At 42.3% G+C, this 17,918-nt stretch overlaps 1 protein-coding gene and 1 long non-coding RNA gene across 10 annotated transcripts in view; one reads left to right on the top strand and one right to left on the bottom strand.

Annotated features, from left to right (window-relative positions):
• Positions 1-14,316, bottom strand: part of TMEM65 (transmembrane protein 65) — a 34,515-nt gene extending 20,199 nt beyond the window's left edge. For 2 of the 3 annotated variants that reach the window (XR_012040747.1, XM_072851925.1), the window contains exons 1-2: positions 13,705-14,316; positions 10,364-10,603 (exon numbers count right to left, since the gene is read on the bottom strand). Coding sequence is in view for 2 of the 3 variants with exons in the window: in XM_072851925.1 (XP_072708026.1) it covers positions 10,364-10,603; positions 13,705-14,056 (592 nt within the window). In the remaining variant the exon portion in view is untranslated. The remainder of the gene's footprint in view (positions 1-10,363; positions 10,604-13,704) is intronic. The other variant, XM_072851926.1, reaches the window with a different exon arrangement.
• Positions 14,317-14,517: 201 nt separating this feature from the next.
• Positions 14,518-17,918, top strand: part of LOC140646831 (uncharacterized) — a 33,493-nt gene continuing 30,092 nt past the window's right edge. For 6 of the 7 annotated variants that reach the window (XR_012040574.1, XR_012040573.1, XR_012040579.1 and 3 more), the window contains exons 1-2: positions 14,518-15,124; positions 16,082-16,206. This is a non-coding gene — a long non-coding RNA (uncharacterized lncRNA). The remainder of the gene's footprint in view (positions 15,125-16,081; positions 16,207-17,918) is intronic. The other variant, XR_012040578.1, reaches the window with a different exon arrangement.

Below are 17,918 nucleotides of genomic sequence, written 5' to 3'. Positions count from 1 at the left end.
GAATGAATGTTATATGATATAATGTAAAAATAGAAAAAATACACTTTACATGGAACTTCATCTCAAAATGTTTTCTTTTGGCTTTTATGTCATAAGAATATGGAATATCTGCTAGGTTGTTACGCAGCTGCATTATTTAGTAATTTATTCTGCATGTGAATTTTACGTTCTACTCAAAAATTCACTCTGTTCATGAAAATTATCTGCAATTATTAAGATCATTTGTAAATAAAGTCATATAAATAAGGAAAAGCAGAGGACAACAAAGACTACTGGGCTCTACTCTTCCTATAAGTTAACAGTTCTGACTAAGTTCACTGTTAACTCTTTCAAGCAAGTGTCTTTATTCTGCAAAACAAAAAAAGGAAAATTCTTCTCCCGGTCAGTGTTTCAGCAGCCTTTGGTAAGCATGAGCCTTCCCTCGGGAGGATTAACTAGCTCAGTTGCAAGTGCATCTCTGCAGCTCCAGCTGCAGAGCTAACACAAGCTTCAGCCCACGTCACACCACTGCAAGTCACAGCTGTGCACACACTCCCACTAAAGCGGCTTCGGGACCTCTGCTCTATGAAGTACCACACATGTGATCCGTTTATTTTATCCCAATGTTGCTTAATCTTCCCATGAAACTACCCAATGCCAGTTTATGAAAGACTAGGTTCCACCACCTAGCACAGTCTTCCTTTTTCAACTTTGCACATTTTCCCTTTTACACTGCTATTTTTTTTAACCTGTTCCTTTGTCACAGTTTCAACTGTGAGCGCCCAGCAGACTCCTGCGCGCACTGAAATTATATGCTCCACCTCCAGTTCTGCTAATCAGCTTGGGAATTATTAAATTACAAACACAAACCCACAGCTGAATCCAAGGTTTTCTGCACACATAAGCCTGTTTTGTTTTCTACACAGGAGGAAATATGGAATCTGATCTATTTAATGCTTTTCCCCTTGGCAGTGGAAAGTATGCTGTGGCGCTAGTGTGTTGCCTGCATCAGTGACATACCTCTAACGCCAGTATTTACTGGAGACCTTAAATTTGCACTCCTACAGTTCTTTTCATGCTGTGCGATGGGGGCTGATCTCAAGCGTGCCTCCAGCATCCTTCCCTCCCTTGATCTCAGCTGCTTCTCCAAAATCTGGGCAATGTTTACACAGCCCCTTCTCCGACAGCAAGGAAGGGGATGGATTCAGGCTGAGGATGCCTTTTGCAGTGCTGAAGTAAAGTGCTGTGTGATGCAGGGGGGCAGCCGCTGATCCCAGGAGGAATAATCCCAGAGCGCGAGCCAGAGGAAGGGAGAAGAGAGACAGCTCCCTACCTAGTCACAAGACAAATTTTGCGGTAAAAAATGCTCCCAAATACAATTCCAAGTACTTGACGATACTAAAAAAGTAACCTGGGAGATTGAAACAGTATTGCCTACTAGTGCAAGTCACCAAATGCGCTGTTAGTGACACAGAGGGATCCCAGAACAAACTCTCACCTGTAGCACAAAAACCCTCATGGCACCTTCCATGAGAAAACAGGAGAGGCAGAACCTTAGGTCAAATACAAAACTGTACCTTAAAGTGATCTAAAGTTATGTTGCTGCTGCAAGGGGTGTTCAATACTTTTCTTCCTGTTCCCAAATTCCCCCTTTATTCAAGCACTTGTGCTCAGCCAGGTGTACAGCCAGGCCCAGAGAAGAACGGCAGTGCTAGCATGGAAAGCAGAAACAGGACTTGGACATCCAGAGGTTTTCGGAGCATGGGGGACAAGAATGGGATACTCCCTTTGCACAACCTGGGTGAAGCCAACAGTAAATCTGCACCATACAGACAAGACACATCTACTACACATCAGCTCGTCCACAGCTCATCTATGCATGCTCTTATCCCACAGTGGGGAAGCCATCTGACTGTTTTTCCTCCATGGCTGGAAAAGAATAATTAAAGTGAGCTTTCTTTTTTTTTTTTTTTTTTTTTAACTGAGCTTTTACACAAGGTCAGACATAAGTTGCAGTAAAACTCAGCCATATTATGCTCCAACTGCAAAAGCTGAAATAAGCAGCATCTGGAAACAAGGCTGATACAACAGGTTCCTAGCATCCAACACAGAGAAGTAAACCAATAGTGAAAACATTACAAATCCAAAGACCTTTTTTCTTTCTGATAAACCAGATCAACAAATAAGTAAACAAGTCACATACAGTTCTCACCAGAACCAGTCATCTTTGACATGAGCCATTTGTGCTGTATCACAACCACAAACACACCTTTGTTATGCTCCTTCTGTTCAGGGAGGGGGACATAAAATCACAAGAAGTCTGTCTGACATTTTCAAGAGGAAGAGGTCACCAGGCTGATTATAACACCACTTCCACTTTTGCAGCTACCTATTTACTTTATTTACTTTAATCCATGAAATAATATAAAATAGGTAACAGCAAAATTGATGGGGGGGGGGGGGAATTTCCAGCTGCTCTCCCATCTCTTATCTCTGGCAAAAATCTTTATTTATTAGGCAAGATGGCTGTGGATCCAGCTGACAATTCTTACATCTCTTCATCTTGAATGAAACAGTTAATTTTACATTTGTAACATCACATCTTTACTTGTGCTTTGTAAAAATCAGCCCATTGCCAGGACTTAATGAAGCAAAGAAACAGCTGGATTGAAAGGCTATTTGCAATATGAAAATACAAGCTGATGGTATTTAAAAGAGCAGCTGCCTAAAGAAATTGGTTTGTTCCATGTACTTTTCTCTCCAGTCTTCCATGAAACCCAATAAAGCCAATAAAACACAATTTCTACCCATTCAGACTGCCATGAAAGATGGGATAATATCCCAATGGGGACTAATGATTCACACTCTTAGTGTAAGATGAGTTACAGTGAACTGGCCAGCAGTAAGGGATGGATCACTGCATAGAGCCAAAAGCTATCAAGAGGAAGTAACTGAAACCCATGAACAAAAAAGTTATTTTAACAGTACAATAACTAGAAACTGATGATGTCTAAAAGAAAAATGCAGCTGGTCAAAATGCAACAATTACCTGCTGGTTCACAGTGAGAATTTGGACCTGAAGAAAATACCAGAGCTTTGTGGCAATTCAGCTTTACATACATCAACACACACCAAAGCAGATGGATCTCTGTCCGTGGCATGGACAAGAATCACATGCCATGTCCCATGTCTCCTCCTAATCCTGCCTGAAGACTTCCCAGAAGCTTTGAAAGAACTGCTGGTGTCCAGCCAACAGGTCCAGACTATCTCTGAGAAGTCAGCTTTGGGAATCAAAGTCTGGGCCACCGCTGAGACCCATGTCTCTGGCTCCTCTCAGTTCAAGTTGGCCTCACTGTAGAAGCCTTTTTCTCTCAAACTTTCCCTTTCTTTTTGAAATGAAAAAGATTTTTCAAAGCTTCGTCCTTCCCCCAGGTCTCGCAGGAGCCTTTCACCAGGATCACTGCCAAATGGTAAGGCAAGTTTTAATTCTGGAAACGCCTATGCTCTTATCTGACATCCTAAAAGCTACGAAGTATTTAGTAAGCGTGTTGATGAAAGGTTTTATCCCTGGGTACAAGCAGTAGGAAAGAATAAAACAAGCCACTTGCTCCTTATGTCTGCTTTAATGCAATAGGAGAGTTGCCACAGAATATGCCCCATCTCCAAACAAACACATAACATTGTAGTCTTCAAATACGTCCTATTTGCTCTTTTTATTATCTAGAGAGAAATGTGTAAGTTAAAAAAAATGACCTGTTGGAATTTGCCAAAAGCTAAAGCACATCAGTTTGTCAAAATTAAATTTAAAAAACCTCTAAGAACACCCCAAAAAGCAACGAACATGATGAGCCCATCACATACAAATGGAAAACTGGATATTAGGAAATTTTACTTCACGGAAAGAGTTATCAAGCATTGGAACAGGCTGCCCAGTCAAGTGGTTGAGTCGCCATCCCTGGAAGTATTTAAAAGACGTTTGGATGACGTGCTTAGGGACATGGTCTAGTGGTGGTCTTGGTAGTGTTAGGTTTATGGTTGGACTCGACGATCTTAAAGGTCTTTTCCAACCTATATGATTCTGTGAAAACAGCAAATGATGCAGCAAAAAAAGTATAGCAAGTATCAGTATGTATTACAGCTGCTAGGGTGGGTATTTTATTAATAATTAACATACAAATATCTAAGAATCCAAAGTAAATGAAAACTGGAAAAAACATCTGATTTCATATCCCATAGTTTTGAATGAAATATGCACTCTGCTGGGTTAAAAACAGTATTTTCTGCACTTTGCCTTAAAAAGCTCCCTGTGTTTCAGAGGAAGCAAGGGTTTCATTTCAGGCACGGGTTAGTCACATCCCAAAAATTCCAAGGGGCAGGTTCGATGTTAAAGGAAGTTCTCACACACAGCAACAAAACAGAAACAAGAACATGTGCTTTCAGGTTTTTGAAATAACACCATGCTAATTTAAGGAGAAAGAAAGAGGGGAGGGGGCACAAGACAGCTCACATGCACAAGTCCAGCTTTGCCCAGTCCGAGACTCTTCTTTACCAGCAAAAAAAAAATAAAGCCTCCCCCCCCCAAAAAACAAACAAAAAACCCAAAAACCAGCACCAGAGAGATCCAAGACAGCTTCCTTAAGTACTCTGTTTGCATGATATACTTATCTCATTTTTCCATTTCCTTTTTAGAAAAGATTTTCTGCTGGAGACACCAGCTGCCTCTGTAGTTCTGTATTTGGATTGATTAAATAATAAATAAGGCTGACTAAAGCTAAGAGTTTTCAGTTGAATGAGTAAGCTTTAAGTAATTTCTTTCTTAGAGCAGCAGGTAGACTTAATTTTCTTTTAATTTTGATTACACACTGAAACAGTACCTCTGTGTTCACAGAATAAACACGATCCACTTCATTCATGCCTAGTACATGAAGATCTCAGTGTTTCTAATCTATCACTCTGAGATGTTTAAGTTGCATTATAAGTAAAAGTTGCATTTCAAGTGATCTTTCCTAAAAAGACCTAAAAGCACCCCTTGTACCAGACAAGATAGCTAAAAGGAAAAATCTGTCTCCTGATAAATATAAAATTTATTATTTTTACACAAGACACATACAGTTGAAGAACAATGGCTCAAGGTTTAGATTTTTTAAAAACCCATTATTTAAAAATGTTCATGCATGACAACTATTTTGCACACATCACATGCTTAAACACATGCAAAAGATGGAAAATAAATGTTAATTGGAGCACTCTTCTATTTTACCTTTTCTAAAACATTAATTGCAGGGAAGGAAGAAGGTAGCTAACTAAATAATGATATTTTTTAACAGTAATATTGTTTCTGCATTACGTTTGGACCATGTAATTTAATGCACAGCACTTTCCTAGGAAAAGGCATAAGGTAGATGACACTGAGCTTCTTCAAGTAAATGAAGCTGTTTCACAGCCTGAAATCTCTGGTCGAGTATTATCTAGAAACTATGTCTTAGCTCAGCAGAGTTCCTGCAAGATCAGGGCTTGAAACACTTCTTCGGTCGTGTTAAGAGTAAATCCACGAAGTATTACAGGTATCACTGAAATTCTTGAGACTGAAGGCTTTATATTAATATAAACAAACAGAACCTATGTACTTTTATTTCTTGCAGCAACACATGCCCACTGCATCAAAACAAGCAAGCGGAAAGTGTCAAACCAGCAGCCTGCTGGCCTTATGCAATGCCACATCTCAGCAAACACACTTTTTTGGGGTTTTTTGTTTGTTTGTTTGTTTTGGTTTTTTTACTGTACCAAAAGTACTGGTCGTCTCTGGTGATACTACCTCCTTCGCTGGCTTCTCAAGTGGTACCAGTGGTTTAGGATATCTTGATGCTACAACGAGTTTTCAAAAGCAAGACAGCAATGTCATTGTTTAAAATCTTCCAATCAACACTGGAGTATCCACCAGCAAGGAAAGAACCTTTATAAACACTAAGATGACTGGATTTCTCTAGGTCTTGCACCAATTCCACCTGAATGTTTGCAGGCTCTCCTCTGCAAAAACATATGGAAAAATTTCTGCATTTAAGCAGAGAACTCAGACTAGAACCTGCTTTAAGTTATATGAGCAAGTAAATTTCAGAATATGGAAGAAAACCAAACCACAAGAGCAAAAACTTCTAATACTTAAGTAATATATGCACAGCCCTGTCCCAAAGTACCATCTAAATTAGCACAAATAGAATAAGCCTCACAAATGGAGTTTAAAGCAGAAAAAGAGTATTACCAAATTTATTCAAATCTAAAATTTTATGAAAATTTTTCTATATAGTTAACATTTCCATAAGATACTATGCGTGTATTGAGATGACAACATGATGAAAAATTCAACTTCCCCAAGCTACCCAAATTTGCAGTTTTATTGTAACTTAAAAAAGGAAGTTCAAATAAATCATGCGCATCCAGTTGAAATAAAGCTTAAACATGAAGGAGCATTGCAAAAGACATGCAACGTCTGATTGACTAATGCAACACAGTGCTAGAATGAACAACGAAAATAGAGATTTTCTACTGCTCAAGAGTACATTTTGGATGTGAGGTTTTGTTCATACATTTTTTGCTTCAGAGTTTTGGGATTTGGTTGTGGTTTTTGTTTTGGGTTTTTTTTGTTTGGTTGGTTGGTTTTTGTAACTACACTTTCACTTTTGAAAGGTTTCTTGGGGAATGGGGCATACCTCACAACAGGACTTCAGAAATATTAACTCTCTTAACTAGGGCACCCCCACACACTGTGTCAGCATAACAGGCATCCATATTCTTGAGACAGGATTCAAGAAAAGAGAATCTAAAAAAATTTAGTTAAATTTCATAAGTGAGAATCCAATCTAGGGATAAAAAAGGGGTGGAACTCCCACCTCTACCTGTTACTTGAGAGCAGCTGCAGGGTTCACTTGATCAACCAGCCTTATCACTGGTCACAACATCTACATAACCACTGTGAGCTGTCAGCGGAGTGAGAACCCAGCTTCCCCCGGCCAGGCTCCGTCCCAGCTCCCTGAAGAGGACAGAAGGCAGAGCGAGGCCTGGGAAAGCCACAGTGGGTTTATGCATCGTGTATACCAGATATAGAAGCACATGACAGCTAAGGGGCTGAATGCAGCTTATGATTTCTCCCTCTCTTCACCAAGGCTTAAGAAAAATAGTGTCAGAGCAACTAGAAAAATACATAACTCCTGTTCCTTCATCCTTCCCCCCTCCCCCCCTGCCTCTGACAAAATGGTATCAATTTCAAGTAAATGGCTAGGATTTAACATTAGTGTTAAATAACACTTGGGGTTCAAAGCCTTTTATAATAGTTTACTTTATCACAGGTAATAAAATACTTGGCATTATAAATGACCACCATTTGAAAATAGAACAGTTCCATCTGTCGATTTTAAAGAAAATGATCAGAAGAGTCTGTGTAGCACTCTCCCTTCATGAGATGATTTTGGAAAGAAAAAAAAAGTTTCAGAAGCAAAGGCAGAAGTAGTACATGTTTCCATCTGAAACGTAATATTCCTTTCACCACTGAGTATTTTTGACTCAGCAGTGAGATTAGCAATAGTCCTGGTGTATGCTGTAATGGTCTAAGAACACAAAGGGACTGCACCCAGGCAGGCTGGTGGGAGTTCGTCATTTTACCAGCTTGATGGGGCACTTCAAACTTGTGAATTGGACACTTGCCAGCAGGCTGTCAGAAGACCTTTTCCTAGAATAGCAATCAAACACTAGTGTTAAAAAACAATTCCTTGACTTAGGTCACAGCAAGGGAGAGGTAGATGATCCTTCTCCACACACAGCTCACAGCTCACCTGTATACATTGGGCCTGTAGAGCAGAGACGGAGAAAGGACCGTCCCCACCAGGTACCGTCGTACCTGCCAAAGCACACCAGTTCCTTCTTATCCCCGCTCAGCGGGCTGGGTGTCCTCCCAAGAAACCTCACACTTCCGCTGTGAAGTCACTCTTTAAGCACGACCAGTAATTCCAGAAGGATCGAATCATGCTTTGTTGCATTAACACAGATTAAGTTCTACCAAAAAGAGGTACTAAAACCTGAGTGGTATCTAAACCACCACAGCAGATGAACTGGTTTGTTTCTATTAGCAAGAAGCATCTGCCTTATGCAACAAAAGGAATTTTTTCATAGGAGATCACCTTTGGAGTGTAAAAACCTCAGTGAAATCTGTTTGTCTTTGATGATATTTGCAGTCCTATGAATTAATTTTTCTTTTTAAAGTTGTGGAAGTAGGGGCATTTAGGCTCTAACACTCCCTAAGCTATTCCAGTAAACTGAAGAGTTCATAAATTTAACACCAGATCATAAACCAGAGATGTTTCTTCTGACACCAAAGTAAGATTTCACCCAACAATCGCTAAAAGCTTGCAAGTTCCTGCAAAAAGATCTTGCCCCAACTGTCAGCCCTATTGAACGCATGGAGGTGGTGCCCTTTACCCGCAGCACTAACTTTTTTTTTTTTTAAACAAAGACAAGATGCAGGAACTTGAAATTATGAACAGTTTTCTATCAGAATGCACCAGTTTGGTCAGATTATTTATTAAACCATGTATGGTATGACACACCAGTGCCTTCAAAGAGAATCTAGCTAGAGACTGCATTCTCCAACACCTGCAAATGAAACCAACAAAACTAGCTGTCAAGATTGCACTGCTACTTGGTTTTTGCATGTTTTTCAGTTAATACACAACCTCAACAGGCAGCAAAACAAGCAATTACACTTCAGAAGGCCTTTTATTTAGTGATCACATCACACAAGTCTTCCATTTAAAATATAAAATGCAACTGGGTGCTTTCAAGGAATTGTGTTCAATGTACATACATTATATATTAAAGAAATATATATTTTATATATACACAAAGATATATATTGTATATATATTTTATCTATATGTACCCAAAGATGGGAAAACAGGAATTGTTTTCTCATCTTTGCCACAAAATATGGGAAAATAATAGATTCTCTCACTACCAAGACCTGAGATTTCTTAGAGGCCCTAGACAGCCATTGTGTTAGTATTATTAATGGAAAATGGTTATATCTGGGCTCAAGAACATTTTAACCCAGCACAGATAAGAACAACAGTACCCTTAGAAGAAATAAAGACACAGCAGACATGCTAAGTTTAATATTTCTTATCTAAGCAAGTCAAACCCTTTATTATTTTTCCTCCTTGTTACTGGGCTTGCTGCACTGCTTTGAAGTGCTTTTGTGAATCATTTCATCTCATATGCCAGAAACTAAAGGTAGAAAACCTGAATATAAGCCCCTTAAGAAGGAAGTTACATCTCCTTTCTAATACCACTCTTTTATAATGAAAAATTGCTATGGAAGGTCAGAGGCATTAAATCATTCTCCACATTGCCAGTAAGATTTTTATACTTTCATCTCCCCCATGCAAGAAATGAGCAACATGAAGGAGGATTTGACTGTCTGTTGCCAACAAAACTAAGTCTTGATTATGGGGCACCACTACCACAAATAGGAAAGCAGAACTATTACACTTAAAATGAATTGGCCTACTTGCTACTTCAGTGTTTCTGCAACTATGAGAAAGCAAAATACAATATTTGTACTCAAGTCCACATGCATCATCTCCATCTGATGTGGCCGACATGCTTATGAGAAACAGAAGTTGAAATTTAAAAACTCTGTTTCAAACCTCTTCTTGGGAGAATGTGAGACCTTATTCACCTTTCCAAGGTTGGAAAGGGGAAAAAAAAAAAAGAAGAAAAGAAAAAGACTTAATGAAGAAGAAAAACTAAACCCAGGTGGGAAGATCTTGCAGCTTTCTTCAAAAAAAGCAACTTAGTGATGTTTTGACAAAATTTTAAGACAGTTAGCAAGATACGGATTATAGTCTAATACAGGACAGTTCTCAAAATATCTTCTGAGAACAATTCCATCAAGATTCAGCTTCAGAGCCTTCCCCTCAGCTTCTCCTATGCAAAACCCATCTATTATTTCAACTCAGACTCCCAGGTAAGCAAGCACAGCTTCACAGCCATACTTTATCACAAGCTCACACATAGAGCTCTGTCTTCTGACTGAAGCACTAAAACAAACAGAAGAATCTGTGTTTATTAATAACATCCAGTTTCAACAGGTTTCCAGAAGTTAACTGTTTAAACCAACTACTAGTGCTTAGCATCTGGAAACTTTAAGTGTGCAGACATAAACATCCAGGTAAGACAGGTGACAAGCTGATGGCAGGAACACATTCCAAACTACCCCATCACAAACCTCTCCCCACCTACGGATTTGCAACTACAGTGCAAACAGATGAGTTAAGTTTCAAAAACGCTTCAGAGACTCACCTAACTTATAGGTCAACAGCTACGACTCACCTACCTGAGGACTGTCCTTCAGCGTAGCAGCCGCAGCAAAGGATGGGTTTCCCTGTAGCCTCTGCCATTAGCGGAGGCCACAGATAGTGTGTCCTGTCATATTTCGCGCTAGGGCAATTAGTTGATGGAACTGCATCCTTCTGGTGGTAGGCCTGGGAATGGGCTGAGGAACAGGCCCCATTTGGTTCTTGATGTGCCCAGGTCTCCCCATATTGCTGACAGCTTCCCCTAGCTGATATGGGGTCTGTTAGGGCACAGAAGAGGTAGTGAAGGAAGAAGGTCAAAACTTAACCCAGTAAGGACTGTGTTAAGAAGTGTACGGACTAAGACCTCCCTTTCCATATAGGAGTATGAAAAGATCACAGGCATGAAACAAGCTTAAGCACAGCGGCAAAATGGCATAGGCATTTCATGAATGAGGAGAGACCAACTTTCCCTGATTCAGAACAGGACACAGGAATTTACTCAGCAGGTTGACAAGTGAATTTGAAGGCTGTATTTGGATCACTTTCTTTGGAAATCAACAGAAGAGTAAAACTAGTGATCTCATCTAAAGAATCAGCTACTGGGAACTGCAGCATGCTGCCACTGAATGAGAAGATCGAGAAGAAACCCAACATCTCCAAAATCACTTTATCTTGATTGAACTCATCAGCTGTAAAAATCAAGTGACACTAATAGATTGAAGAAAACACTTAGAAAGCGGGGCACAAATACCTCTCACCACTCATCTGCTCCTCACAATCACAACCTACGTACCTAGTTAGATCATTCCTATACAGTCACCATTTCAACAGCAGGAAAGGGTAAACATATAAAATATTATCTAACCACAATAAAGCATGTGAAGTACAGAATATCAACATCTAGCCCAGAAATCGTATCACTTTCTTTCCAGCGCAGCCCTTCTATTCACTTTGTCATCTTCTGGCATCCTTGGTGTTGAGAGCAATGATACACATCCAACACTCCTCAAGATCCTGGCTCTATGTTCACTGCCTTTCACGTAAAATCTGAATTCTGTCAATATCAACCCTCTACAGAAAATAGCTCTGGGCAATCCATCCCCCCCAGGGACTTCTGGCATTACCACTCCCGTCCTCAGCGCAGAGCAGCTCGCACACATGCACACCAAAGAGGATCCAGTGCTATGGTGGGTGCGTCTAATGAAAGCAGAGCCCCCACTTTACCAGCACTGAATGATTTCTGTGCCACATTTCCTCTCTTGTTTAGGTGATTTTAGCTCTCTAGAATATCAGGGAATGTATATGAGGTACACACTATAGTTTTAAGATTTTTTTCCCCCCCCTCTAATTTTTATTCAACAGACTTACTAGAAGCCTTTCTTGGCTACAATTTTTCTTTTCCCACAACACATGAAGAAATATAATTTCTTAGAGTTAAGAGCTGACAGATGTTATCATGCTGCAGTCTGATAAAAAAAAAACCAAAACAAAACACATGAATGGAGCAGGCTAAAGGTTACTTTCAAAAAAGTCTTATCAAGCTACTAGATGGACAGATCAAGAATCTGACTCCAAGGACCGAGGTCTGATGGCATTACAACACTTTGTGTAGCCCTTACCTGTGAGACTACGAAGCCCACAACTGCGGTTTTGTTGAAACGATCTCACCGGTGAGATTAACGCTCACAGTTTCAGGCACAAGTGAACTGCAATTTCCACTAGTGGAATAAATTTGCAGTTTACTAACAAGGTCCCATGCAGTAAAGTCTCTAAACTCAAACTAGTGCTTTTGTTACTCGCCTTCTAGATCCTGAATCATCAGAAAGGCACAGTATTTTATAGAAAGACTTTCATACTATAGCTGACAGCAACTGAGCAACAAGATATTAAATAGGACCATCTGTTGAATTATCTCTGCATAAACCTTGAGACATTACACTGAAATAAATTTTAAAGTCTCATTTCAATATCCACCACATGATCCTCCAGGTACACAGAAGGACTGCGAGCAATTCGGTTTCACCTGAGCAATAACTGCCGAGATAGAAACTCACACAAAAACCTCATGGCAAGAACCCTTCAGAAGCTGAGAAAGATTCACTTAGGAAGAGTATTAGTTGTTAGTATTGAAAAGTTAGTGTCAACTTACAGCTAAAAGCATACCTCCCACTAGGTTGGAAAACAACCACAACTGATTCACGCTCTGCAGAACAGCAGCGCTGCTCCTAAAATGAACCGTTTAAGTGAACTACTCTGGCTCTGACTAGAATCACTAGTGTTTATATGCAAGTGTGCTATAAACAAAACTAAAGAGGTACCTGAAAAGGTTCTGTCTCTTCACAAAAGCAGCATTTCTATGACTGACCCCTGGACCTGTTCTCTGCCCACCACAAGACTTCTTCCAGACGTGTACAGAAGAGCCACAAGGCACAGAAATGCCCTTTCCAAGGGCACGCCACTATCAAAGTCACAAAGAGGCCTAGATCAAATGCACACTGATCTCTTAAGTACCTGCTATCATCTTCGTTGCAATAGGGATCGTAAATTACAGCTAAGCATCAGAACCAGAAGTACCGAGGCTGTAATTAAGAGGATTTGGTTTTGTCAGGTTTTAGATTTGTTTAAGCTGAAGTGTCGAGTTTGCAAGAACAATTGGATCAGACAAAAAAATCACTGTGAATTATTTTAATTGGTGTTGCATAGCACCATAGCACATTCAGAAATAAATCTATAAACCTCCCCAGCACATACACACCTTCCCGCATAAGAACCAACACTTCCAAGAAGTAATGCCGGCAAGCAGGCGGCTCTCTGTGCAGGGAAGTGTAATTCATGAATGAGCTCCCGGAGTAGCAGCAGCCCAGCATCTCTTAAGAGATCTCAAATCAATTTACTGCTGCATTAGTGTCAAGAGGATTTTATGACACTTTCCTACTCCCATTCCAAAAAATGGCCACCCGCGCCTCCCCGAAAACTCCTTGCGAGATGACAAACACACCGAGGACTTGGCACGCTGGGTCGTTTTAAGTTCTGAAGGTGCTGCAGACGCTTCTGGAAACTAAATTTCAGGTTGTGTGCCCCATCTATACCTGATTACGCTAAAACACACTGGCACACGCCTCTCGGTGCCCTGTACTGCTGGAGTTTCCTACTCGCTCGGCCGCCCGGAGGAGTCGCTTGGGCGGAGGCGGGAGGACCCGCCGCAGCCAACGCCAAACTTCGGGGGCTCAGTCCCTGCACCGGCCCAGCCCTCCCCACCCCCGCCTGCCGCCGCGGGGCCGCCCCCCGCCCGCCCTCAGCGCGGCCCCGGGCGGGGAGGGAGGCGGCGGGTGCCGGCCCTCAGGCCGCCGGGCCGGGGTCTGAGAGAGTCGCCGCTCACCTTGGGCGATGGCGATGGACTCGAAGCGGTGCAGCTCCCGCAGCAGGCAGCTCCGCTCGGTGGAGTGCAGGCTGTAGATGAAGTCGCGGGCTCCTTGCACCGTGTTCAATGCCTCCATCGGCTCCTTCTTGGGGTGGGTGCCCAGCGCCCGCCCGGGCGGCGGCGACCCCCGCGGGAGGAGCAGCCCCTCGGCGCCGCCTCGCAGGCTGCCCAGGCGGCGGCGGCAGCAGCAGCGCGGCGGGCCACACAGCGAGCCCAGGCAGGAGGAGGGGGCGGCGGCAGCAGCAGCGACGGCGGCGGAGCCCCCCGGCCGCCCCAGCAGCAGCACCGCCCGGCTGAGCCACGCCGACATGGGGCAGGGGAAGGGCGCGGCGCTCGGGCCGCCAGAAACGCCCGCCGCGGAGTCCCTGGGCCGCGCTCCCGCGGCTGATTTCACCGGGCCGGGGAATCCGCACTCAGTCACCGCCCCGCGGCCGCTCCCGCCAGCGGCGGCGGCGCCGCGCCCCGCCCCGCACTCGGCTCCGCGCCGCTCGGGCCGCCTCAGCCGCTGCCGCCCATGGCCCCGCGCCGGCGGCAGGGCAGGGCGGGCCGGAGGGCGGCCGACAGGGGGCGGCTCCGCGCAGGCGCGGCGCAGGGCGGTGGCGGGCGCCGGCGTGGCCTCCCTCGCCCCTTCAAGGGCGCCCGCCCCTGAGGGGGCGAGGGAGGCCACGCCGGCGCTCGCCACCGCCTTAGGGCCGGGACCGACAGCCCTTGCCCCTGCGGGGGAACTCGTCTGGCTGCGGGGGGGGGAGAGGGCCGGGCCGGGCCGGGCCGGGCCGCAGATGAGGGAGGCAGTGGGGGCTGAGCAGCTGCTCTCCTCCAAACTCCGGCGCTTGGCAAAGCTCCCTCCCAAACTCTTAGTATTATATTTATTCTTAAGGTCCCCGTAAGCCTACAGGACTTCTTCGCAGCAACAAAAGGTGTCCCCAGCTCGCGCCAGTCTCTAGCATCGAACCGGAGTAACAGAAATAAGGTTTTGTCTTTCCTATTTTCCAGGCCCTTGCCTTAGAGCGTTGCAGTGTTGCAACATCCAGTTTTTGGTTTAGTACACTTCAGCTGCATATAACATTTGTATTATTTTTTAATTAATTGGCAGGCATTGTGTTTGAACCACTCAGAATGGTTATTTTTTTTTAAATACACATTTAGAACACAGATTACATCTTGAAGGAATGGAGGATGTTTTAAAACCAGATTTGAAGTGTTCTGCCACTTGGTCTGAATGCTTCCCAAGTACATAAGCCATCCTAGGGGTTAATCCAGGTTCTGTTTTTTCAAAACACTGTATTCAAAAAGTATTACATTTTGCAATTAGACTACAAAGAACCTCAATAACCACAAGGCACTCACTTCTTATATGCCTAGCTCATTTAATACTAAGGTAAGCGGCTTCTGGAGGCACTTAAAGTTTATTGCTATATGTCTGGCTCTTAATACCAAAGGTAGCAGACTTCTGGAGTGGGGATGTCCATCCAGGTGGTTTCTTCGGCGGGGGGGGGGAGGGTCTGCTGCCTTCTTGGAGGGAGGCAAGCAGAAAGTTTTAACTTCTCCCTGCTGCCTTCTCTGCAGGGAGAAGTTAAAACTTTACATGAAAAAGCAGCATTTTTTCTCCAGTTTCACTGCTGCAGAGTTCATGCGTGGTATAAAGACAAAGATCTCATGATAAACAGAGGTGTATTACCTAAAGTATGTGTTCAATATTATGGATATTTACATATTGTATGTGTACTGTAGAGAGGGACAAGACAGTGAGCACAGAAATATGGAAAATAAGTCATAAAGGCCTGGATATATGATGTTATAATTTTCACCCTGTTAGAGAAATAGTGGAGATAGATGGGTGTTGGCTACTATTTCCAGTTAAATGTGTTTTTGCCTTACAGCTAATAGATTCTGCCTCTGAGACAAGATTTTTTACAGTTCTGTAACTCTTTCTTCCAGTGCTTACTCTTGATCCAGAGCCACTAAGCCTTTGATGATGCTCAGAACTGTACTTATCTTCCCAGGCGTTTTACTGAAAAAATAGTATCTTCTGCTACTCTTCAGGGGCAATGTGGCAGTCAGTAATAGTTTTCACTTCCAGAGAACTGTAACAGAGTTCATAAAAGTGTTCAAAGATGCTGTTACAATGTTCTTAATCAGATAGCTTTTTCAATAAAAATGGATGCTTCCACGCAGAAATGCAGGACCTGCAATGGGATTGCCAAACACCTGAAAAAATGTCATCTGAAAAATAAGGAAAAAATAAGCTTTCCAGATGCCAAACCTTTAATACTTCAATTTGACATATTTCTGATTGTTTCTGTTATATACTATATTTGATTTTATATTCACACAGCTTGATTGCACCAGATTACAAAGACAGAGCAAAGAAGGAACACTGGTACCTGGCAAGAAAGGAGACTTTCTGTCTTTCCCACCAACGCAGCCCGTGCCAGCCACGCTGTACATCTATTGCAAAAGGTGATTGCATTTGGATTATTCTTGGGGTGTTTTGACGGTACTCAAAACATTGCAGGTGTTTTCAGACACTGAAGGAGAGAGTTTCTTTGTCCGGCGGGGCTGGCAGTCTATCATGCCAGTCTCTAAAGGATTTCCTTATAGACAGGACCCTGTGCCAGTGTGGATCTCTGATGAAACGAATATGAAATTAATGACAACGAATGGGGAGTTCCTAACACAGCCTTCAGGTATTTGCTGTATAGGAATATCAGCCATATAGAGAGGTGCAAGGGCATTATTTAAGTAGACATGATACAATACTATTACAAAAATAAAGTCATTACTTGTATGTCAAGATAGAGATCAGGATTTAGCAGGCTAAATTCTTCTGTGCGCAGCAGCTGTGCCTTACGCCTTTCCAAGCCTTTAAAACTGCATTGAACGAATTGGAATAAAAACGTCTTCAGAGGGACTATTCTGCAATGACAGAAAATTAACTAGATAACCTAATAGGTTTTTTCCATAATTCTTTGTTGGAACTTTCATTTTGTGAAAAAGTGAAATTGAAGCCATTGGCTAAACTGACACTTTAATTAATCAGACTGTCTATTTAACTCAATTCAGCAGGTGGTGTAGAGTAACTTTCATTAGTCCCTGACACTCCAGCAGAGCTTGTGAACCTGCTGAAATGCATATTTTGCACAATGTTCTGAAAAATGCAGAAGTTTCCCTTTATTTTCTTGTTTTCTTGCTGATAGGTTAATTTTCTCCTAACATGATTTATTTTATGAGTGACCAAACTAATAAAGCTGGTTTATACACCAGCTGACAGAAGTAGGAGGAAATTGTTTAAAATACTACACAGAAAATTTGGAGATGTTCAGCCCTAAAAGCTAGAAAAATGCTTACGTAGAAATCAGCAGAAGAGTGCCAACCATCTTTAACAGAATTTCTGCAAGGCCTTCTAAGGATTGCAGAGCTGAGAGACAAGTCTTTTTGCGGAGATTGGCAGGAAATACTAGGCAACCCTCATCCTATGTAAATATGGGGTGCATATTTAATAATTACATTTTTATGTGGTGAAGTAAGAGAGTATTATTCATGAAGGAGCTTTGTATTAAGGGAGTAACATGATTTCTCTGCCCAGTGTAAAGGTAAGTATTGTTAGCTAAAGTGAAAGCAAGATTTAAAGGTTGGTAAATGTTTGATACCATAAACTGCAACTATGCACAGTTTGTGTTTTACCAGTTAAGTACCGTATTTGGGCAGGTCAAAATTTCTAGGAAACTTGCAGATAAATAGCTCCAGAGAGGCATGAACAAGCTACTTTTCTTCTGCCTCACATTTCTGAAACAGACATGGCTCTTCTGGTCCTGCCAGTCCAGCTAGGGTCTGGTCCTACAGTTGTTTGTGTGCTGGCAGATGGAGGAATCCACAGAGAACGCAACACAATGCTCACTTAAAAAAGGAGCCCTGAAATAGATTGATCACTTGCTAAAAAGCAAAATCCTATCTACAGTCTAAAATATGAATGTAAGACAAGATTGGGAGCTTAAAATATCATTACTTATTGAAATAGTGCAAAAATGAGTAAGATCTTGTCATTTAGCAATAAAAAGTTACAATAATCTTGGGAAGTTGTGGGAAATCGAGTGCAAACAGAGGATCTTTCTGACCATCGCCGTTTCCCTCCTTGCACAGCTTTGTACAATCACATGCATTATTGTATTGAT

Source organism: Ciconia boyciana, chromosome 2 (genome assembly GCF_034638445.1).
Source record: "Ciconia boyciana chromosome 2, ASM3463844v1, whole genome shotgun sequence".
Lineage (NCBI taxonomy): Eukaryota > Metazoa > Chordata > Aves > Ciconiiformes > Ciconiidae > Ciconia > Ciconia boyciana.
This window is presented reverse-complemented; position numbering and strand designations above follow the sequence as displayed.